The sequence below is a fragment of the Pinus tabuliformis genome, chromosome X, assembly GCF_031772625.1.
Source record: "Pinus tabuliformis cultivar Carrire ecotype Pingquan chromosome X, CPIR1, whole genome shotgun sequence".
Classification (NCBI taxonomy): domain Eukaryota; kingdom Viridiplantae; phylum Streptophyta; class Pinopsida; order Pinales; family Pinaceae; genus Pinus; species Pinus tabuliformis.
The window spans coordinates 389,819,832-389,844,531 of record NC_142308.1 but is presented as its reverse complement, the minus strand read 5'-3'; the positions used below and the strand labels follow the sequence as shown (position 1 = coordinate 389,844,531).

The 24,700-nt window shown below is 38.1% G+C and overlaps 1 protein-coding gene across 2 annotated transcripts in view; it reads right to left on the bottom strand.

The window, feature by feature from the left end:
* Positions 1 to 259: 259 nt before the first annotated feature.
* LOC149140175 (protein IQ-DOMAIN 9-like) overlaps positions 260 to 24,700 on the bottom strand; it is a 91,685-nt gene continuing 67,244 nt past the window's right edge. For both annotated transcript variants that reach the window (XM_089448821.1, XM_089448820.1), the window contains exons 5-7: positions 19,031 to 19,258; positions 1,304 to 1,417; positions 260 to 1,208 (exon numbers count right to left, since the gene is read on the bottom strand). In XM_089448821.1, coding sequence (XP_089304947.1) covers positions 762 to 1,208; positions 1,304 to 1,417; positions 19,031 to 19,258 — 789 coding nt within the window. In that variant the 3' untranslated portion in view covers positions 260 to 761. The remainder of the gene's footprint in view (positions 1,209 to 1,303; positions 1,418 to 19,030; positions 19,259 to 24,700) is intronic.

Here is a 24,700-nt window from a genome sequence, read left to right as displayed (position 1 = left end):
AAAGAGATTTTGGTATCTACAAACTTAGTGCCCTGTGCATTTATGTCCAAAATTTTGTTCCTCTGTAGCCTGAAATCAGGATAGTAGTCCATGGTCATCAATGATGCTTCCTTCAAGGAAGTGTTGGACTTAAAAATGAATATATATTGCACTTGTTTTCAAGAGGTCAAAGAATAGGTTCAGAACAAAATCAATCTTATATTGAAGCATACATGTATGCATATTATATTCCATGAATACTGAAACTGGACATAAGATATATCAAGTCAAACACTCTTTAATTACTCACTCTTGTGCAGGCAAAGAAGGCACCAAAAGCTAAAAAATATTATAAACAGACATTCTCACCAACTGAGAATAACAAATTCTACAAACAGCAAAAATATTCTTCGAGAGTACAATTACAGAACAGAAGTGGGTCATCTACAAATCAATCCTCGAATGTGGACAGTGATTATACACTTTAGTAACAAATCATAACTAAAAAACATTTCACACTTCTTATTCCCGCCTGCATTTCTCCACCCTTCTAAACAGCATTCATGGGATGTCAAATACCCTTTGATAGGAATGAACAATTACTCACTCAATTTATTAGTGATCCCCGTATCTTTTCTGTCTTTCCTATCCCAATCTTCAAAGGTGTCTTGCTACCTCCATTATCTTCCACAATAATCTCGTGACTTCACTTTCCGTGTTTCAACAGTAAGAACTTATCACTTGATATTTGGTGTTATGGATTATTATCTTCTTTGTGAATATTAAGAGGCCAATATTGTAGCATCCACAAGCTGACTCATACTTGCTTGTGACTTGTTCATTTTTTGCATTGCTGGTTTCTCACTGTTCGATAGATCCAGGATTTTCTTTGCCTCAGCTTCGGATAAATTTGGGTGTTCCTTAGAATCACTGACAGAGTTGCTCCCGTTATGTGAAGGGACATCTTTTGCTGAGCTCTTGACATTCATCTGCCCAGTTTTGATGGAAGGTAAGATAGTTTTTTTAACACTCACTCCCTTCAAATGTTTATTACCATTTTTTCGCCCATTTGAAACATTATTCTCCAAGCCATCCTTCATACTCTGAGCAAGGAGTCGATTCTCCCATGGACGAGCAGCAATCCAGCGTTCCATCCAGCTCCAACCCCAATTAGTTTTATCAGCTTCATATCCCGCATATCCATGGTTAGTTCTTGAGTTTGCTCTCCACTGCAGAAACAGAATGCATAAGATCTTTCACCAAAAACAAAACCAAATTCTAACGCATTAAGAACTCATTTAAATCTTTAGACTTAAGACCATACCTGATGAGAAAAGGCATATGCCATGGCTCGCTCACGTTTAAGAGCAGCTTCTTCCCTCTGACGCACCCTGGCTAGAATCTCTTCCATGGTTTCTGCACCATCCAACCAGTCAACCTGTTTCACAAAACTTCAGCACCTGTATCAGAGAAGCTTTTAAAAATAAATATTAAACTGAGGTGTATTTGTAGATATAATATAATCTAGAAGACTTCCACAAAAGCAGTTAGCAAGAAAGATCATGGGCAGTTAAATAACCCTCAAAACTTCATGCATCCACCAGTGAGTTCATGCAAGGGCTACTGCTCAGTGGATAAAAGTTACTCTAGGAATAAAAGGCTGATCTTCCACATATTTAAGACAACAGGAAGGTTTGGCTCCTTGATGTCAGCTTTTCTCCAACTGGCAAAGTGTAAGTCAGAATGACAGCTTGAATAATGCAAACATCGGTGAGAATGCAATGGCCCAAAGATTTAAGAGTTCCCGTGCAAGGTTCACCCAATATCATTTGGAATATCTTTCCTATGGTTACTTTCATAATGACCATTTTTTTTACTTCTTATTGTTTTCGGACTAACACGCCAAATAAGAGTGTGTATGAGTAATGCAATATCTGTCACACACATGCAGTCTGAACTGAATGTACAAGATAATCAAACCACTTTTCCAACAACTAACCTGCAAGATAGAGGTCATGATACTTAACAATACATCATTCAAGAAAGGCATGAAGCTAAACTTCAAAGTAACAGACTGTATCATAAGGTAAATGAGATTACAACAATTCACAGATAAGAGAAAATTGGGTCAACTTACAGAACAATGAATGGCACAAAAGGGCTGATAAGATCAGATAAGATAATTTATCAATATTGAACAAATAACCACAAAATTAGGTCAATGGGACTGCTAAGTTACTAAGTACAAAGTGTTGATACAAAGTGGGAGTGAAAAAAGTGGCTCCTAAATAAAATAATGTAAGGTACTGTAGCCTGCTCTATGCTAAGACCTGAAAACTGAGCTCAGTTAGCTGAAAACAGATTTGGGAAATGGTGCCAGAATCTGGATGTGCAAGGAAAACAGGATCTGCTAGCATTCACTCCCCTAGCACCTTGAGGTCAGATGGAGGAAGCTCAGGATAGAATGGTATCTGGTAGAGGAGCTAAGGATAGAATGTTATCTGGTAGAGGAGCTTGAAAATAAGCTGGGTTGTGCACTGTGCTTCTGCATGGATGAGGACACTTGCCACTGAGCCCTGGGTGGCTTTGTCAGACTGCTAGTATGGGACCTGGAGTGGCAAGTCGTTACAAGGAACAGAATTATAAAGAAAGAATATCTGACAGGGAAAGTATTAAAAGTATCATTTTCTCTAAAGAGTTGGGAATATATCGATCTCTCAATAGGGACATGACAAAAGAAGCATAGCTCTTTCTAATATTCCTCGTTAACTCATTTGATATTTCTTGTTTTGATATTTATCACCTAGCTCTCCAGAAATCATCAGATTGGTATATGATTGTGGATATTCAAGAGAAAACCTATTGTAGTCTGGTGCAAATAGTTCTTCATAGTCAACTCCTTCCTTTTGAGAGAAACCATGAGCCACGAACCTTGCCTTATATTTTTCAGTACTTCCATCAACTCCATGTTTAGTTTTGTAGATCCATTTTGAAGTGACCATGGACTTGTTCTTGGGTCTAGGCACCACTTTCCAGACATCATTCTTCATGATTGACTCATAATCCTCAGCAATCGCATCTTTCCATACCTGGTGTTTTATAGCTTCTTCGAAAGTGCAAGGTTCGGTTTGAATGATAGTACTCATGGCAGCCAAGTATCCTTGATATTTGTTAGGCTTCTTACTTTCTCGAAATGTTCCTCTAGGGGCAGAATGTTTTTCTGCATCTTGAAGAGTATCTTGGAGACATAGTGGTCTTTTCTTTGAGGTAGATGGATCACAAGGAGGTGGATCAAGAGGATCCATCGAGCCATCAACATCGGGCATAGGTTCATCCATCGGAGGTTCTTCTTGTTTTTCAGCAGCATCATCATCCTTCCTTGAGATGGGGAGATCTTTGGCTTTCCTAAGGGCAATGTCTTCATCAAAAGTAACATCTCTACTTACTTCTACTTCTCTTTGACTAGGTACATAAATTCTATATGCCTTTGAATTTTCACTATATCCAACGAATACACCTTTCTTCCCATAAGCTTCCAACTTGTTTCTTTTCTCTTTAGGCACATGAAAATACACTAAACAGCCAAAGATTCTAAAATGAGAAACATCAAGTTTCGTACAAGTGAAGACTTCTTTGAGTGTCTTGAAATCCAAAGCTTGATGAGGGCTCCTATTTTGAACATACACCGCAGTGTTAGCAACTTCTCCCCACAAGAATTTCGGTAGACCTTGATCACAGATCATGGCACAGGTAGCTTCCATAATAGTTCGATTCTTTCTTTCAGCAACACCATTTTTCTCTGGAGTATACAGAACAGTTGTCTCCCTCTTAATGCCTGCCTCTCTGCAAAAGTCATTGAATTCATTAGATTCATATTCGGTTCCATTATCAGTTCTCAACATCTTGATCTTCTTTCCTGTTTGATTCTCCACCAACGCTTTGAAAGAACGGAACCATTTGAACACTTCATCCTTCCTCTTCAAGAAATAAATCCATGTTTTGTGGGAGAAGTCATCCACAAAAATTGCATAGTATGAGTATCCTCCTAATGAAGTTATGGGCAAGGCACCAAACAGGTCAGAATGGATCAATTGAAGAATATCAGTTGTCTTGCTCTCACTAGAAGGGAATGGTCCCTTTGTATGTTTCCCAACTACACAACCTTGACAGACTCCTTCATGGTTCATATGAAACTCAAGCATTCCTATGACCATCTTCCTTACCCTGGTAAGGCTTTGTAATGTAAGTGGGCAAATCTTCAGTGCCATAGCTCACATTGAATAGAGATATCACTTGCCAATGCTCCCAAAGGACTTCCACCAACTTGATAAAGACCATCAACTTAACAGACTCCTTCATGGTTCATATGAAACTCAGGCATTCCTATGACCATCTTCCTTACCCCGGTAAGGCTTTGTAATGTAAGTGAACAAATCTTCGGTGCCATAGCTCACATTGAATAGAGATATCACTTGCCAATGCTCACAAAGGACTTGCACCAACTTGATAAAGACCATCAACCCTAAACCCTAAAGCATCTTTGAAGTTCCTATGTCATACACATATCTTTCCATCAATGAAAGCTACCTTGAAACCTTTGTCTTCCATCACAGAAATAGACACCAAATTCTTCTTCAAATCGAGCACATACAAGACTTCCTGAAGATGTATGGTTTGACCATAGTTCAAGTGAACAATAACAGTTCCTATCCCTTTCACGGAGTAGGTGGCATTATCTCCAAGAATAATTTTTAAATTAGTTTTCCTCTCAACTAAATTTGAGAGGGCCTCCTCATATCCAGTGAAATGCCTTGAGCCTCCACTATCAATTAACCAATGATCCAAGGGGTATCTGGAGGAGAGGCAGTAGGTAGAGAAGAAATTAGATAGAACTCATCTTGTTTTTCCACGACATTATTTTCATCATACTTGGCATTTCTTGTCCTCTTGGGAGGTCGATTATTTCCTTCTTGGGCAGCAGGAGCATTCCTTTTTCCTTTATTGTTATACTTCTTGTTTCTTTGATTGTTGTTGTTGTTGTCCCTTGGAGGATTCTTCTAGTGAGGATACTCTCTAGCATAGTGACCAAACTTGTTGCAATTGTAGCATCTTCCTTTGTCTTTTCCTTTGAATCCCTTCTTAGATCCTTGACCCTATCCCCTTGAATTAGATGGACCAGCATCATTCCTTCTCTTAGCATGTGCTGAGTAAACAATAGGTTCATTTCCATTGTAGGACTTATCTCTTTCCATCATCCTTGTTTCCTCTTGAGTGCATCTAGCCAATAGCTCATCAAAACTAGGTATCCTGTCATTATTGAGAATGGTGGTGACAAATGGTTTCCACAGCCTTGTAAGACCTCCAAAAGCAATAAGGGTGAGTTCCCTGTTAGCAGTAACTTCTCCAATAGATAGCAGATCATTTTTTACTTGAGTTATTCTCATGAAGTAGGATTGGATAGACTCCCATTTATCCATCTTGATATCCTTTAACTTTTCTTTGAGAAAGAGGATTTGATTTGCATTGTTGACTTGTAGAAAATAAATGATTTGCACCCTTATCCTAGTTTACAAGTTTGCATGTGTTTGTTTAGGCCCAACCCATGTGCTTTGACAAGCTGATATAAATTTCAGTGTGCATTCATTGCAAACATTAAAGAGTGCTTCTACTAATTTTTCACTTTCCTATTGGATGCTAATTAATGCAAAAATTATGGAAGCATTCAACACTTTTGAGACACTAATTTTTGGTCAATCTGACCCCGAAAAAACCCCACAGCCTCTTGGGGAAAACCGATCTTCAAAGGAGGATTTTATTGCTTGATAAATTTAGAATAAGTACATAAAATAAACACAATACTTATCTCCTTTTTCTGCTATAGCATTAAATGCTCTTTTTTGGAAATTTGTCCACAAAATTACAAGCCCAAAATTTCTACATTTTTCACATCTCGGCTCCTCGAATTTTGTGCTCAAATTCTACCTTGAAATCTATGCAATCCCTGCCTCGATTTCTGTGTTGGAAGGTGCCTTGAATTCTATGTTGAAAGGGTGATTGTTTTCCTCGATTTTCATGTCAGACAGCAACTGAACAGTGCCTCGATTTTCACGTTGCCTGTAGCCTGACAACTGTTGTAATCTCCTTCAAAACCGTGCCCAGAAAACCCTCAAAAATCATGTCGTCCCTTGAAAACGTGCCTTTGCTCGAAAATCGTGTTGTTTCCCCGATTTTCATGCATGTTGAAGGTTTTCCTCCTTGGGATTCAAGTTGCTCTTCTCTAGCTGCAATTTCTCTCATCCTTCATGAAGTTTCTCCTCTTTCTCTTCTCTTCATGCTCTCTCTCTCAAGTGTGAAGTGAAGAATGAGATCTCTTATTCCTCTTTTTTCTCCTTGGAAAAAATTGAATCCCTAAACCTAGGATCCAAGATGTGTGGTTGGGATCAATTATCCGAAATGACCCCCCTCATACATTGGCCCCATCATTTAAAAGTCTCCTAGTACCTTTTTCAAGTTGTGTACATTTTCTAATTTTTCTCATAAAGTGATTTTTCACCTCACTTTAATATTAGAAAAGTACACTTAGTACTTTACACCAATGTCACATGGTTCGAGTTCGACAGTGATTAGGTTTGGTTTGAGTTCGAATTTTTTGATGAGGTTTGGATGAGGTTCGCCATTAGGTTCATCTATATATACATATATTAATTTAAAATGAATTATATGATAAATAGTAAGAAATCAACATCAGTAAACATAAAAAATGTTATCACGGACATGGAAACTGTGAGGATAAATTACAAGCGTGAGTTGTGACATGAAGTTATGAGTTTGATCTATGGACTTGGTCAAGGGCTATGAGGTTCGATGAGGTTCGCCAAACCTCAAAACTTTTCGAAGGTTCACCAAAATTCGAACTTCAAGGTTAAATTTCGATGAACCTTGTGACATAGCTTTACACATAAAGTCACTTTATAAAGTACAAGTGACTTTAATATTAGAAAAAGTACATGGTACAACACTTCTAAGTACCTTTTCCACCCATGACATTAATTTAACTCATAAATGGCATTGAGACAAAAGTAATTAATGTGCTCACTAGGCTAAAAGGGATAAAAGCCTAGTAACACCTCTCCTTGATACTATTTTCAATAGACTTTAAACATCTCAATCAACTTATCATACATTTCCTTAGAAGTTCCCAAATCAAAAATGCAGGTAACTAAATGCTTTTGAATGGAGTCAATAAATATTATAGGCTATAGCTTTGACCTCACCTTTTCTATACTTAGCAGCAATAGGTGCATTTGAAGGAGGCTCCACCACTTTCCCTTACACATAGTCCAATATTTCATGTTCCTCTAAGGTCAGATCAAGTGTCATCTTCCAAGCATGATAAACTGATTTGTCATTGAACTTATCCTCTATCTTGAAGTAAAAGCTAGAAGCCATAGAGACTTGTTCCCAATAGACCTTGTCCAACAGTAGCAAGAATTCCAAAAGTGATTGCTTACTTCTTCCTTGGCTCTGATACCATGTTAAGTTTTATGGTATGTTCTATGCTTGCAACAATTACTTCAATGTCTTTATTAGCCCAATAACAATTCACTTCATATTTCCAATAGCAATCACAATGATCTTAGGTAGCAATCACTTTAGCATCAATTTCAAAAAACCATTGACAGTAATTGTAGATAGAACATCAACAGTAAATGCAAGAAGACAAGCCAAGATAGGATAACACAGAGATTTGGGCTAATACCAGGGCAAAACCCAACTAATCTTTTCTTCTTGATAAATATCAATTGTTTAGAGAGAGAAAATCCAATAATGTACAATGATGATGAAGTCAAAGTCAAACCTCTGACTACCAAAATGTCCACCAAAAACCCAACCAACAGTTGTCAAAAGGATAAACAACAGACCAATCAAACGCTACCAAGTCTCATCTCTGAAATGCCTCTGGAGTTCCGAATTTCGAATTGTTGCAAACCTTGGCAATTCGGTCAATTGTGCACAGCTGACCTATGGTCAACAGGAGGGTCCAAACCTGTGAAAGAATGCCCAAAAACTCAGTCAGTTAGTCCAAGAATTCGGTCAAAGTGGCCTCCACAAACTGCCTTCCTGAACTCGGTCAAAGAATCCTCAATCAACAAAAGCCAATGGAGAGAGAATGTTGGTCAACAAATGACATAAATAGAGGCAAACCTGAGCCGACATGGAAAAGAGGCATTTGTAGGTGGACAAAAATTCCAAAATTTCAAATGAAAAATGATGCCATGAAGTGTGTGCTTCAAGGGTGAAGAGTGCCATCAAAAGAGAAGCTACCAAATGAGGCAACTGATCCCTAGCTGCCAACTTTAACACTTTTCCTTTACCTCGATCCTCTAGGAACATTAGTCAAGGCCATCCAATTTTGATGAAACTACCTAATCCAAGCACTAGAATATGGTAGAAAATTTTAACATGCCTAATGAATGATTTTGGTTTTAGTGAATGGTACATTTTTGCTAAGGCCATGACAAAGGAGTTCAACAATCAACATCACCAACATTGGGGCACATAGAGGGCTTGGTGCTCTTGATTAAATTCCAATCACATACCCTCATACATGATACAATCCAATGAAATGCCACAATCCCATCATTCCTGAGATCCTGAAAATTGTGAAGTTTGTTGAATTTTGAACGGGATATGAATTCTATTTTCTCCATATAAAGTCCCATGAGGTTGGAAGTTGGAACCACTCTCAAACATCTTAAAAAAAATAATTGTAATGTTAAAAATTTAAGTTATCCTTTTACTTTAAAAATTTAACATTACCGTTGGGGAGTGTCTAGGGAGCACCTTAGACGCTATTTAGACTTTCCACGAAAAACCCCTTGGAAAAGAAACTACACGAGACCTAGGGTTTAAATTTGACACGATATATATATGCATCCAAGGTCAAGGTAAGATAGAGAAAAGGCAATGAATGATTTACTTCACCAAGTACTAAAGAGATTGCCTTCAAATAATCCCTAAGTTGAAGGATTAGCTTCTAGGGTTCCCTCTTGATGTGACAATTAGGGCATCAAAATTTATGGAGAATCCACCGTCAGAATTCCACCAAAACCTGAGCAGCTCTAGGAAAGGCACAAAGGAAGATTTCTAAGGGTAGAGCTCATGCTTGGCTTTTTCCCACATGCTAATTAATTTGTCATGGCCATCTTTTGCATTTTGTGGTATATTTTCTTTTGTATGTGGCCATATTATGCTTTTATCTTTTTTTTTATCTTCTACATTACATTTACTTTACTTGTCTCTTGATGGTTTGAGTTTTCATATGCAAAGTCTATTCCAAAAACAAGTATTATAATCATTTCAAACAAGTGTTTTTTTTTCATGTTTCAAGTCTAATTGCATATTGATGTCTTGGTTTAGCACTTCCTTTCTTTTACATTTCCAAGTTAATTACTAATTTTTGGGTTTTGGCAAGATATGTTTCACATATTTTGATTTATAAAGTTGATTATCTCAAAAACATTTTGTATCTTACATATCTTGTGCTAACAATTCTTATTGTGCTAACAATTCTTATTTACATTTCAAGGTTACTTTGTTTCCTCTTTTGAGAGCATTGCATTTTACTTTGAGGAAATATATCTATAAATTGTTGAGCAAATTCCTTATAAGGCATTGGTTTTATGGTTTTTTAATCATATTAATGATTGGCATTGTTATTTCAAGTTGCTCACTTCATATTTGCTCATAAATCCTTAAAAGTAATCTATTTTCACTATACACTCTCCTAGAAACTCACATCTTTTAACTTAACTTTTCATTAGGGACCACCCCCCTTAGCTAACCTAGGAGATAGCTCAAACGGAGAGAGTCAGGATTAGTGTGACAGCCTCTTCTTTGAGTTCCCTACCACCAACCGCACCTTGTGGGGTTGAAGGCTTTTCTCACTGACTTGTAGGTAGGTGTAGGCGGCAGGGTCAACACAGGTGAATCTCTCGAAGGATTTGATAGCATGTTGGTTACAAATCAGTTTGATTGGGAGAGATTGGCCATTCTTGATCTGTTGGATCAAGGGGTGTTGAGGCTTTGTGAGTGAAGCATTGCCTGAGAAGACATTTGGCTAACACTTTGTGTTGATGTCTGAGTCCCGAAGTTGGAAAGATGGTGTTGGTTATTGAGCTTTGTTTGTTTTGGATACACACCTAGATTTTTGGGTTGATGGTTAGCAAGTAAGCCTAAGGTACCTAAAGGGGTTGAATGCTTGAGTCCATCTTAGTCCCACCTGGATAGATTGCCTTGGTCGGGAATCTAGTCCATAGCATTGCAGTCCCTAAACTGTTGAGTGACTATTTGGATAGATTTCCTTGGTCAGGAAGCATTACGGTGCCTAAAGTTCTTCATGGTTCATATAGTTTGAGATCTTCCATTGTATATGTACATTACGAATACCTCCCTAGTTAAGAGGGAGTGTTAGAGAATGTAACTATGTTCGTTCTTCAATAATGTATTTGAGTCATTATGTAATGTACATGTCAAAAAAATAAAGAAAATAATTTTTATTATTATTATTGTGGCTTATTAAAGCATGGGTTTCATGCTTGGGTCACCATGTTTTAGGTCAAAGTCCCCATTGAGGACTTTAGGATTTATTCTGAGTCTATAGAGTCATTGTACATTTAAAGAGACCCTTCTTGGGCTTTTGAATCATCTAAAAAGGTTAAATATTTAGTCAAATATGAATTATGTAACCTCCACACCATGTCAGCCTAAGTGAATATCAAGTCAGCCTAAGGACCCTATTCGACCTCACAAGAAGCCTATAAAAGGAAGCACATTGAATTCATTTGGAGCATCATTCTCTCATAAGTTCGAATTCTCTTGTAGCTAGGAAGAAGTGCGAAAATATCTTGTTGCTGGGTAGAAGTGCGAAGTTCTCTTGTAGCTGGGAAAAGATGCCAAGTTAGTTGTCGGGAAGCCAAAGTGAATGCGAGTTTGGGGAAGTCTAAGGAGACAAGGAAAATCGAATTTTTGGTATCTCTATCTCTCTGTTTCATGTCATGGATTGGGAAATCGAAGTCTTCCAAGTTTCACTATTGCTGGACGCTGCCAGTTGCCGTAAGTTGCTGCATAGTTGAAGTTGTTGGGAAGAGATCGAAAGTTTGAGAGGTTGACTTGGTATGGAGGGAAGGTCTGATCTTGGTCTAGGGTGAAGAGTCTCAAAGAAAACTATTGAAAGGAAGAATTATCTTGACTGGGTTTTGCCCTGGCATGTGCCTACATCTAGTGTCTATTGTTTTATGTGTTGCTGCTTTTGGTAATTGCTTGATGATCTAAAGAAAGAAGATATAAAGAATCATAATGATAAGAAACATCACAAGTAATTATCAAGAACAAGAAAATCTTTGTTGCCTTTCTGATTTCCTAACAATTTCCTGCTTTTCATACTAGCTATTGCAATTTTCAATTTCTTCATCAGCAGTGTTCTCATTCCCAACCTTCTTTTGGGCAGCACAAATATTTTCTCTATTGTTTTGGGTGTTATCATCAAAAAACGTAAAGAACGTGCCCTTCCATTCATTAGATGGATCGAGTTCACTGACAAGGTATTCTTGATTTGTTGTGGCAATGAATGGTTGCCCCTCTTCTTCATTAGCAAAATCTTTACCGATATTGAATTTTGTGATATCTTTCTCTTCTTTGCAGTCATGAAATATTCACACTCATACTCAATACCCCAAGCTGTAACCCAGAACTCTTCCATAGCTTCATCATTTACTTGCCCATCTAGGGGACAATCTATAGTTTTAAAAACCGAACCGTTGACTAGACCAGTCCACCTAATAAACCGTGTATTTGTTAGATCTCAATGAACCGGTTTCAAAAAAACACATGAAATAATTAATTTTTAATGAAAAACTATTTTTAAGATTTAAAACCATGATTCCAAACCAATAGACACAAAATATGCAAAGTTTTCTCATACACCCATGTAAAGGTGAATAATAAATATATCAAAATGGTACCAAGTGCAATACATATCAGCGACAAAATATATAATCAATGAGGCTCTAAATGGCATCTAGAGTTCAAAAACAAAGCATACAAACAATGGGGCCACTGCCTACTACAAGTCTACATATATGATATTAGTGATCAACATTATAACTCGAAACTTCTCATCATGATCAAACTCAGTTGGTTGAGTCTCGACTCCCAAACTTTGCAATCGCTTGAGTCACAAACTTCTCTACTGGTTCAATGACTTGAGTCTCAAACTTTTGAAGGTGTTCAGCCCTAATATGCCCTATTACTTCATTTGGTGCTCCACATGGCTTTACATGGCCTCCTAGCCCAACCAAGTGTTGTTCGAACCTATTAATGCCCCCTCCTTCAATAGATTTTTGGCAATATTTGCAGATAATTTTGCCATGATGGCTACTACATAGCTCAAACTCTTTGTTGTTCCACTACTCCAACAAAAACTCAACACTCTCCAAGCTCCCAATCAAACTCACAAAAACTCCAAATGAGATGTGTGAGGCAAATGAGGGGGTCAGCTCCTATTAAAGGCTTGGAGATGGTGGTTTTGGAGGGAAACAACCCTTACTTTCCCTCCAAAACACCCAGGAAGCTTCCAAAAAGTCTGTGTGGGTCTGTCGCGGCCTTGGCAATGAAGCGACCGGTTTATGACAAAACCAGCTAGTTTGGCCATAAACCGGTCGGTTTCGTCATAAACCAGCCAGTTTGGTCAAGTTTTTATGTTTTTTTGGCTAAGTCGGCCCTTAAACCGGGTTTTTTGCCCGGTTCAACCCAGTTGCCTAATGAACCAGTGGGTTTGACCGATTTCCAGTTCATGCCAATCGGTTTTTAAAACTATGGGACAATCATCACCATGACCTCCCACATTTGGGCTTTCTTCTGGATCACCCCATTCTTATTCTGCTATGTCAAGCTCCAGAAATTCTCTGGGCATAAAGAAAGGTTGATTGTGGTCTTTATGAGGGTTGCAATACCATTCTATACAACATAACACAAGGTGTTTACTGCATAGAACTTGTGAACAAGTTCTACAAAGAGCATTTCTATAGGGTCCTCTTGATATTTTTGTTACACCATATCAAATTGCCTCCTTCACTCAAGAGAAAGCCCAATCAGCAAATCCACATCACTGCAATCTTCTACAAGTTGCTCACAAACCTCCTGTCTTCTTTAATACACTCTTGAAGTGCTTAAAAGTTTTCTCCATTCAAAACCCCATGATCCTCTTGAGCATCAAGAGGAAGATCAATCACGGCTTCTTCTCGTAGGTTATCTTGAACAAGGCCAAGGAGATCTTCTTGATGGGTTGTGTTAGAATTTTGGGTAGCTCGGAAGGCATTTCCAAGAGGGAAAACCCACCAAAAGTGGTTGGTTGGGAAATTTACCCAAAAGTTTGGGCTTTTGGACCCAACGCAGTGGGTTTAGGACCAAAAGAAAATAATTGTTTATTCTAATGAGTTGAGAGGCTAAAACCGTAAGTCTAGAGGTTTCCTAAATGACCCAAGGGAAAAGGGTATCCGATAAATAGAGGAGAGCCAAAGAGAGGCTCAATGTGTGCAAGAGAGATGTGACTTCTCTTGTGCTAAGGGTGCTGCCGTAGTGGAGGGTCAAGTTCTGCTCATGGAGATCAAGATCATAGTTTTAAAAACCGGAACCGATGACTAGACCAGTCCACCTAATAAACTGGGTTTCAAATAGCGACTGGTTAGATCTCAATGAACCGGTTTTAAAAAAACACATGAAATAATTATTTTTTAATGAAAAAAACTAATTTTAAGATTTAAAACCATGATTCCAAACCAATAGACACAAATATGCAAAGTTTGTTGATATATATACCCATGTAAAGGTGAATATATCAAAATGGTACCAAGTGCAATACATATCAACAATCAAATATATAATCAATGAGGCTCTAAATGGCCTCTAGAGTTCAAAAACAAAGCTTACAAACTATGGGGCCACTGTCCTACTACAAGTCTACATATATGATATTAGTGATCAACATTATAACTTGAAACTTCTCATCATGATCAAACTCAATTGGTTGAGTCTTGACTCCCAAACTTTGCAACTACTTGAGTCACAAACTTCTCTACTAGTTCAGTGACATGAGTCTCAAACTTTTGAAGGTATTATGCCCTAATACTTCATTTGGTGCTCCACATGGCTTTACATGGCCTCCTAGCCCAACCAAGTGTTGCTTGAACCTGTTAATACCCTCTCCTTCAATAGATTTTTGCAAATCATTTTGCCATCAATCATATCACAATGAGCCCATGCAGTATCCTTGGCTTTTGGAGGCATGATGGCTACTATTTAGCTCAAACTCTTTGTTGTTCCACTACTCCAGCAAAAGCTTAACACTCTCCAGGCTCCCAATCAAACTCATAAAAATTCCAAATTGTTGAAGAATCTAGGGCAATTAGGTGTAATGTGATTCTTCTTGACTTGATAACAATTTGTGGAGTCTTTTTACTTTTTCTTGTCAGCGTAATCTTCTTCTTCTTCTTATTAATGCATGTGTGTGTACTTCATCAAACTGCTACTAGAAACATAAGAACAAGAACACAAGATGTTGGCTCTCTGTTGGGGCCAAAACCTCTCTTCTCTTGAGAGGAAAACCCTTTGGTAAGTTTCTCTTATTAAAGCTTCTCCTTGATCAATGCCAAACCCTAGACCCTTGACTAGAATGTCCTCCAAGCACAAGTCAAATCCTTCCTATTTTCTACACTTCGTTCCTGGCACTTCATCTTCCTTCTTCTAGCACTTTGTTTCTTGACACTTCGTCCTCCTTCCAACTGTGGTTAGATCTTCTTGCACTTGCTCTAGAAGAGACACCTTTGATGAAACCCTTTCCTTATGATGATTCCTTCCTTCTCTTCACCAACCAACGAACTTGTATGACTGTAATGGGAGGGTTGTTATGACAGCAGAGATAGCCTCCTTCTCCTCGCACGTGTCACTGCAATAAACTTTAGAACAGCCCTATTACCTTCACTTTGCTTCCTTCATACTTTGCTTGAGTGGGAGACCCTTTAGGCCTAGTATCTAGCCCAAATGATGAAGTATGTATGGTTGTGAGTCTCTGTTGTTATGACCGCAGGCAGCCTTCTTCTTCCTCGCACGTGTGACTGTATTCGCTCTAGAAACCAGCCTCCAACCTTCACTTATGCTTCCCTTTACTTCGCTGCACTAGAGGCTCTTTAACTTCGTCCTTTTTTGTTCTTTTCTTTTCTCCTTAACTTCGCTAATTTCAAAGCTATATGAGTGCATTATAGTGGAGTGGACAGCCTCTATATATAGAGGATTGTCCCTCCTTTTAGACCAACTAGAAAGCTGACTTGAGGACAGTTTGTAGGCCGACTTGCTATCTTACTTCGGATGGCTTCTTTGGTGGTGTCACACGCTTGGAGGAGACTCTTTGATGGTGCCTTTGCTTTGGAGGATACTTGACTTTGCTTGGAGGAGTGTTCTTTGACTTCTATACAAACATATACATGGTGCAACATGCCCTTACGGTCTTCAACATTTTTCTTTTGACTATTTGACTCACCTATAGCACTTTGACTTGTGCTAGACCTATTTCAATGAGCAAGAAACTCATTGATATATATTATAAAAATAATATTTCTTTTCTTGAATAAATACAAATATCAAAAGTACATTTATGAAGACCGAACCTAGTTACATTTCCTTCAACACAAATGAGATATGAGGCAAATGAGGAAGGTGAGCTCCTTTTAAAGGCTTGGAGAGGGTGGTGTTGGAGGGAAACAACCCTTACTTTCCCTCCAAAACACCCAGTAGCTTCGAAAAAGACTTCGTGTGGGTCCGTCGCGGCCTTGCCAATGAACCGACTGGTTTATGATGAAACCGGACAGTTTGACCATAAACAGGCCGGTTCCGTCATAAACCAGCCGGTTTGGTCCAGTTTTTGTGTTTTTTTGGCTAAGTCTGCCCTTAAACCGGATTTTTTGCCAGGTTCAACCCGGTCGCCGGATGAACCGGCCGGTTTGATCGGTTTCCGATTCATGCCAGCCAGTTTTTAAAACTATGATCGAGATTTGCTCTTGGAAGAAGACCACAGCGAGGATATCTTATGTTCGATGACACCAAGTCAAAGTGTAGATGAGAAGCAAGAGGCCCGAGGTTTTGGAGGGCTGGAAATCAGGTTGAGTTTGGTTTAGGGCCTGATCAAGACCAATGAAGAAGATCCGTCCATGCTGTTACAGTCTTTTAAGGAGGCAGGGTGCCTCAGCCAGTGTGAACAGAAATGCTGAGAAAGGATCGAGGGCAAACTAGAGGGTTTCCATGAATGTGAATAGTGCTAAATTATAGCAACTCATCTTGTGAGAGCATAATCCAAGAGGAAAGCCACAGATCTGAAGTGGAAGTGTATCAGCCCTGGAGAAGGAGAACAAATTTACTCCTCCAAAGTCTGATCTGCTGGAAGGTACAAGAATGGCTGACGTTAAGGGTTCTTAACGCTGAAAAGTTCTGTCTGAGGTCCTGGACAGGGAGAAACATTGCTGCTGATTCACATCTGTGTCTTGTGTGAGGGCCGAAGCCCTAGACTTCTGTGGAGGCAGGCCGAAAGGCCTCAAGTGACTAGAATAGGGCCAAAAAGGCCTCAGCTGACAAGACAGAGAAGGGCCGCAGCTATTTGAAGCTAGGCCGCAGGCAGGAAAGAGGACCAAGAGGCCTCTAAGACCTGTAGAGGAGGGCTGAGGCACTACAGGCCTAAGAAGAGGCCAGCATAGGACTGTAAAGGCAACTGTTCTGGAGAATTTGAATTTCTGAGTGTGTTGGTTGAAGTCTGTCCACCAAAGGAGGGTGTGAACAGCATGTTTTAGAGCTGTTTTGCAGTGAATCAAAGGGGCTGATCTACTGTGTGTGTAGCTGTTTGTCGAGGGTTAAAGTACAGTGACTTTGAAGTGCAAATCTACCGTGAGAAGCCACTGATCTTGGAGCTGATATGTGCAAGGTATTTGAAGGAGCAAGTATACTGTGAGCAGCTGGTATGCAGAGATATTAAAGGAGTAATCTCTCTGTGAGTAAAGGAGGCAAGGACCTGCCAGGTGTCAAGACAATGTGGACTGAATGAACTGTTGTGTAAGGGCATCTTCAGCACGTAAGTCAAGTTTGTTCTTGGCCTTTTGGGCAGATTGCAGATCTGAAGAAGCAGATCACAAGCCCTAGTTTTGTATACTAGTTGTACTAGTGATCGAGGGCCATGATCTCTGGTACAGGAGCCCTATGATTCTTTTATTGATGGACTAATTAAATAATCGAGGTTTGGGCTCAAATCACTGTGTGCTTAATTGATTTCACTGCTGAAGATTTATGTTGTGCAAAGTGCTTGTAAGTTGAGGGTTCCTAGTGTGTTTATGTGCATGATTGGCCTTAAACCAGATCTAGGGCCTAAGGAAAATTCAAAAGGCTGCTTTAAAGTTTACAATTTGTGAAAGCGTCCATGTATCCTTGAAATTTTGGGCACTCTTCCCACTAATTTTGTGGATGTAAATTTGGACATTGATAGATATCCTCATCATTACAAGCTTCGAATATTTCATGTCAATCCCCTGGAACCATCTCCCACCCATTAAATTTTTTAGCCATCCAAATCCTCCTCCATGTACAATAGCAACCCCATGTTAGGTCATGGAGTAACAAATGTCAATCAGTTGGGGTATTGAATCAGGATAGGTAATCAAGAGGGTTCGTACATGGGTGGAAGGGAGAATAGCCAGTTTGTTATCAGCATGCTCTAACTAACCACATGGATTTACTGTAACATGCAAATAAAATGTAGGGCCAGGGCCCTTGCAAAAGGTGCATGTCTCGACAATTACAAATCAACAATAGATAACGTGCAACCATGAACAGTAAAACATTTACAGCAACCCTTTAGATTTCCAAGTATTGATCAATGATAACAACAAGCCACAAGTTGGCCTTCACCTCACCCTTAGCTCTTCTTAAAAGAGCAGAATTACTCTTCTTTAAAGATTATTACAGTAGAATTGCACAACAATACCTAAGAATGGTAACACAAATCAAGTGGTGTAACAAATAGAGTAGGTTTCTCATAGCTGCAGCCATTACAGTTATTATATCCTGTTGATGCAGAGAGACTAGGCCTCAAAAACTAGGTCCCAAATTGTTAGACATGATCGAGTACACTTCAAAAGAAAACATCCTTTTGTTGTTATAATACAGTTTGGACCAAGAAAATTAGTAGATCAAGATAGTTTCCAAAGTAAAAAACAATGATATTTCATCCATGCGACTCCTAAACATAGGTTGCACACCGTTGACAATTAGAAATTGCAGTGGACAATCCTGGTCACACAGTCTGCATTGACTAACACTTCGACAAATTGAGAAAACGAAACCTGGTAGAATCTTGTAAATACAAATGAATATCCAAAATTCTGATTTCTAATCTTAATGAAAAGTTTGTTCTATTTGAAGCCAATCCAAAGTATCATGTCTGCATTTCCTGGAAAATGTCAAGGCAGAATTGAATATAAGCAGAGGAACGGAAGAACATATTCACCAGTCTCTAGACTTTGATTCATAGATTCCAAGGCTAGTAATCGTGATTCCTTTTACACAAACATATTGTAACAGTTTCAATGAGAGCGCAGTGGTAGTTAAGATCATGGCCAGCCTCAATTCATATCACAGACAGACTTCTGAACGTATAACTTCACTATTATTTCTATTAATTGATCCATTCTTCTTATACCATGCATTTTACTATATCCCTTTTCATTCTTCCCCTTTGAATGTATCAGAGTCAATCATTTCATGTCATCTTTGTTACACTAAAATAAAATGAAAAGATAATTCAAATTGTCTCTTTGAATACAAAGTGATTAGTAGATTAGATCAAAAGAACTCCCAACAATAAGAAATATAATGAATTCAAAGTAACATCTGAAATTTATGCATTCTCTTGTCGATTATTTCCAGCATAAACTGCAGCATTACTATATAAGCATACCTCTATGTCATGAAGCTCAGCTTCAAGTTTCAACTGATGTTCACGTTTTTGTTGCTTGATTCGAGCTTCTGCTACCATGATTGATCGACGGGCTCGAACCTGGGCTTGAATTCTGATCCAAGATTGCATAGTGTGTAAAGTGGTAGCTGCTTGCTTCTTTACTTCGTTGCCCCCCACAAGAGCCTGAAGTCTTACCATCCCTTTCATTTTTCGAAGAGCTTTCCTAGCCTGTCATTATGATCAAATATCATCCTTGTTACATAATAGCATAATGATTAACAAGGCCAATCTTGTAAAACTGTCTAACGAACCACAAATTGCATGTATTTGCTGCAACATTCTGTGCTAAAACAAAATGGCACTCAAAAAGAATTCAACTGGTCAAAGATGAGCAAATACAAGAAGGTCAAAATGGTACATAGAATCTCAACTCAGGTTTGCTTATCTGATAAGGTATTCAGTAGCATTTATATTCAAACATAGCAATATGATAATAAGAGACATGAAAGACAGAACATTTTATTACAAAGATAAGAAGTTGAAACAAGAGAAAGAAACCAGACCAGAAAAAAGGTACGAGGACAATGAGGTTATGCCAACTAGCATCACAATTAATTAACCACGAAGAAGAATGCAATAAGTGTTGAATTTTGTAGCTATGGTCAGTCTTCATAATTAATAATTTATCCCTTCAAATATATATGTAATAGTATACATAAGACATGTTCTTCATGTCGATTTCGAAAGAGACTTTTGAATTTTTAAATTTTAATTTTTGGCTCCAAGAAGGTCAAGTCAGCCCAGCTTGTTGTGGCACCCATTCGGCCTCCCAGAAGACTATATATAAGGCACTTGACCTACTCCTCTTGGCACAATTCAGATCTCACATAAGACATAGTATCTTCTGCTCATCTAAGTGAAGGAGACAAGACAAGAAGGACGAAGACAATCCAAGCATTCTCTCTCTACCTATCTGACCTCGCATGTATAGTTCTCTCTCTTTCTGTGACCTCGCACGTGTAGAAGACAGGCCGAGTTTATTGAGCAGCAGTTTGACTTGACAAGAAGGAAGTTTGACGAGGTTTGACCAAGGCTATGTTGCTGGTCAGTTTGACTTTATGTTTGATAGGAAGAATTAGATGTATCTCTTGTTGAATTGAATAATTTCTCTAAGGAAAAGATTGCTGGGTTTTTCCCCAAAGTGGGTTTCCCCAGGGTAAATCTTGTCTTGTTTTTGTGCATCAGTCTCATTGTGATCTCTACTGTCCTACTGCTTGTTATGGTTGAATTTCTTAAGTATAATTGCTTAATGATTAACTGGAAGTGCTAAAAGGTAATCTCTATATCATTGGAAGTAATTATCAGTTTCAGAAATCAGTGCGTATCTACTGCACTTGAAAAATTACCAATAAGAATAAGCTTCATATAAGGAATGTCAAACCCACAAAACCTGATTTTACAAATAAAGAGAAGCCCCACTTTTAAGGAATCAACACCCATTGAGGGCAATAGTTTTGATATTTTCTGACCAACCATCATAGAAAGGTTATTGGGACATAGCATTCACTAACCTTTGGAAATATTAACATTCTTGAGATAAGAATTTAGGGCATTTTACTAAACAACCTAACACTATTACTATTGTAACTTACCAAACTAATGATGAGCCTTTTACAAATATATTTAGGAAAATAAGTACATTAGATAGGGTTCTTACAGAAAATAAGTACAGTGCATATCAATTTCCCCCTTCTCTAAGAGCAATGCTCCTCAATTTATACTTTTCTTCTACAACAGAAGCAGCAAACTTGTTTCAATCAAGATAATTGGGAGAAGCACCTCTTGTACTGCAAGGTTGAAATTTATTAAACTTAAAAAAACAATAACAAAAATGGTGGTTTTCATTATTCTATATAAGCAAAAGTTTACCAAAATATAAACTACTAAATATTTAGAAAAACTTGCAAAGAGAAGTAGCAAGGGTGACTAGGCGGCATGCATCAATTCCTGACAATGTCTATGATCATGTGCCACATACTACATATAGCTTTGTTTTCCTTGCTGACCATAAAAGAGCAAACTTTTAAACCCTTGAATATTCAGACTTAAATGTCAACAATAGACAATGGGAGAAGTTCTGAAATGAAGAGGAGGACAAATTGACATCAAACTACTGGAGTTGAATCATGAAGGTGGACTATGCTGAAAATGTAGCGAAGGAAGGTCTTTTGGCTTGTGCCTTAGCCAGTAACGACATTGAATTGTCTTTCTCTAGCATGAATGCAAATTCATGAGATAGACTTCAGTGTGATGTGTTGATTTCCAATTCATTGGAATGGTCGTCAGTAGATTGCATGCGTAGTGTTGGAGCTTCAGTTCGTTGGAGTCTTCTTCAGTTAGACTACGGGGTGAGGTGGTAGAAACAAGTTCAGTTAGGACAAGTTAAGACTTCAATTAACTCGGTTCACAACTAGAGGAAATCAAGGAGCAAATCGAGCTAGTAAACTGAGAGCTAATGCAAGTGTAACTGAGACTTGCTCCAGTTAACTAGCAAAAGGAACTTGTTGCACTTGTGTGAAAAGCCATTCGAACTTGGATTCCTTGCATGGATTGAAGTCTATTAAGGCAAAAGAAGGACGAAGGCACAGATTGATGATTCATTGTTGTTGGCAGAGTGCATTGGTTGAGGAGCGAAGATCAGGAATTCGAGGAGCAAGCCAAGACTAGTTTAAGTAGGAAACAATTGTGGAGGCAGGCCGAGAGCAATTGTGGAACTGAGATTAGTCAAGTAGCAACATACTGAATTTGTAAAAAATCTATTTGCTCAAAGAACAATCAATAAAAGCTCACAACAAAGAAAGCAGATTTTCACATTTGGGTTTCACGGGTAAAACACGGGTGTCAAATTTACGTGTGTGCATGTGCTTTTATCTCAACTATCTTAAGCTACGTGTTCAATGTTAAGAAACTCTGTATCTTGGTGAAAGTTAAACTTGGTTTTAGTTTTCAGATGCCTTGATTTTTCAATAAATTCATCTAAATAGTTGCAGAGTTTCAAGAAAATTAACAGACTATAATTACTCACCCATATGTCTAAGGACCAAAAGCATTTTTGTCGTTTGATGAAAAGAGAAGGAAAAGCCTCAATAGAGTTACACAAATTGTGCGTCAATGAAGCATCTATAACTGGTCATAGCTATTAAAAAAAGGGATGCTATAATCTCAAGATTGTGCATATGAGTTTACAGATGACTGACTCAAAAATCTTCTTCTGTACTATAATCAAGTAGTTTTGAAGCATTGACTTTCGGAAAAGTGATTTGATGGATTCAAAATGATCTTAGCCATCGATTGTGATTATGATTAGATCATGGTCGTTGATTTCCCAATGAGAGATTATAAGAGCAAATCGATAGGGTTGGAGAGACACACTTGAGCAGTTTGACTCACCCAATTGCAGAGAGAGCAAGGGCGTGGTTGACGCAAAGGGAGACAGTGGCAATAAAGGTTTCAGCAGAGAATTTGGGACAAGGATTCTGAAGAGGATTTCCACAATTGGGCAATAGTACGAGTTTGTTGGAGGAGGCTAGGTCGATTTGCAGAGGAGAATTTTTTTCCAAGATTATTTTTCTAGTGGAGATTATTATTTGTCTGAGTTTTGCCAGTATTAGAAAAGCAATTGTATTTCTCAAATTGCTAAAGAATTAATAATATAAGCCCTCATTTGCTGCCCTGGTTTTCCCCACACTAGGGTTTTTCCAGGGACGATTTGTCCAAAAATATTGGTGTCATCTATCTTGTGTGTGTGCATTATTTTCTCAATTCCTGTATTTAAATTTGTGAAGTTGCATTTGTGTTTTATTCAGTATTTGTCGTAAGTATTTTGCAGTTGACAAATAATCAAAAAAAGATAGGAGAATAATAACTAGAAATTGCAACAGTTAATCAAAATTTCACAATTTCACCCTGGAGAACTATACATCCACCTTTGAGAAGATCTAGAAGGTTTTCATTGCCTACTTTAAAGAGTTGGTTGTGAATCTAGCCACTTGGAGGACTTTGGAGGCTAGGCATTGTACCTTTGACTCATCTTCTTCCCTCATTGATGAAGACATCCCCGTCTCCTAGTCCTATTTTTGTTGGAGACCTGTACATATGGCCTTGACCACTTCATTATGTTATGTATTATTGACTAATTAGTTGGAGAAAATAATTCATTACTCCTTCCTAGGCTAGATTTAGGGTTTTAACATGAGAAAGTATTATTTTATTCTAAAGAAAGTTGTGCTAGACTTTGTATAAAGAGTATCCCTTCCTCATTTGCACTGACGGTTGAATATTTGGAGCTTCCCCTTCTTGGAAAAGGAGTTTAATTGACATATTTCTTGGAGCATATGAGATGTATAAGGGATTTTTATTTGTGGTATGCATAACTATTTGGTGTCAAAACTTCAAGTTCTTCTCCCTTGGTTGTTATTTGGTGCTCAAAGATATATGGGGAATTTTCAAATCTTCTACAAAGTTAGCAAAGGCATTCCATTGAAGGACAAATTCTACCACTAGGAAGAAAATTTCTTTGGGGTAACTCCTCTCCTATTTCCTTTGTTAGTTTGGTAAGTATTTCAATTCCTTGCTTTGTCTATCCCTTAGGAACCCTAACAAGGGTATTAATTACTACTATTAAGCTATGGTTGAGTTTGCTAGAGAAGGTTCTCCATTTAGGACCCCCTTCTTTGTGGGCTCTTGATTTTCATTTTCAACTTGATTACATATGAAACTATTGAGTCTTTGTCCCTAGTCTCCTCATTGTAATTAATAGAGAAAATATGCCACTTTGAAGAAGGGTTTCTTCTTGACCCAATATACCCCCTTGGTGTTTATTCTTTTATACCATATCTGATTTATTTGATTTATTTTACTACAATTTATTAAAACCCCAAAAAATATTTATCTCAAATATTTCAAAAATTGTTGATAAAATAAGCACATTGGTATATTAACTCAAAAAATAAAATGTAGCACAAATAAAATGGGAAAACAATCACACTACAATAGAAAATTTGTGCCCAACACAATCTTACTTCATATTGAATTTCCCAAGAAAATTTAGGCCTAGACCCACAGAGAATACTCAGAAAAATACAATTGTTGGGAACCTGGAGGCTGGAATTTGAGCCCACTGGGGAAAATCATCCTCAGGCAAATCGGCACTACTGAAGAAACTTGACCTCTGGAAAATTTAGCCTCCCTCACCAGCAATTTGGCCCCTCTTTTTACCCCCGTACAACCCTTGTGCACTTGAGTAATTCAATCTCTAGATATTTCATTCCTCCTCTTCAGGTGACTCGTCCTCTCTCTTTCCTAGCTTTGACTTCCCTGAAATTTTTCCCCAAATTCCCTACTACAATTCTTCTCACTTCTCTTCAGTGTAATTGACCTCTCACCCTTGAGAAAATCGCTTCCTCAACAATGATGTCTTCACCTCTACCTTAGGCATATTTTATAATTTCACTATGCCAAAATCTCTGACACTAATCTCCTAAGTGGTCAATGGCTAGGATTAAAACCTAAGCCTTACTAGAGATCAACGGTTGAGACTATATCTTAAGTCACTTAAATAATTTTATTATTTATTCTTAAAACTTTGGCCTAATAGTCCACAATAATTAA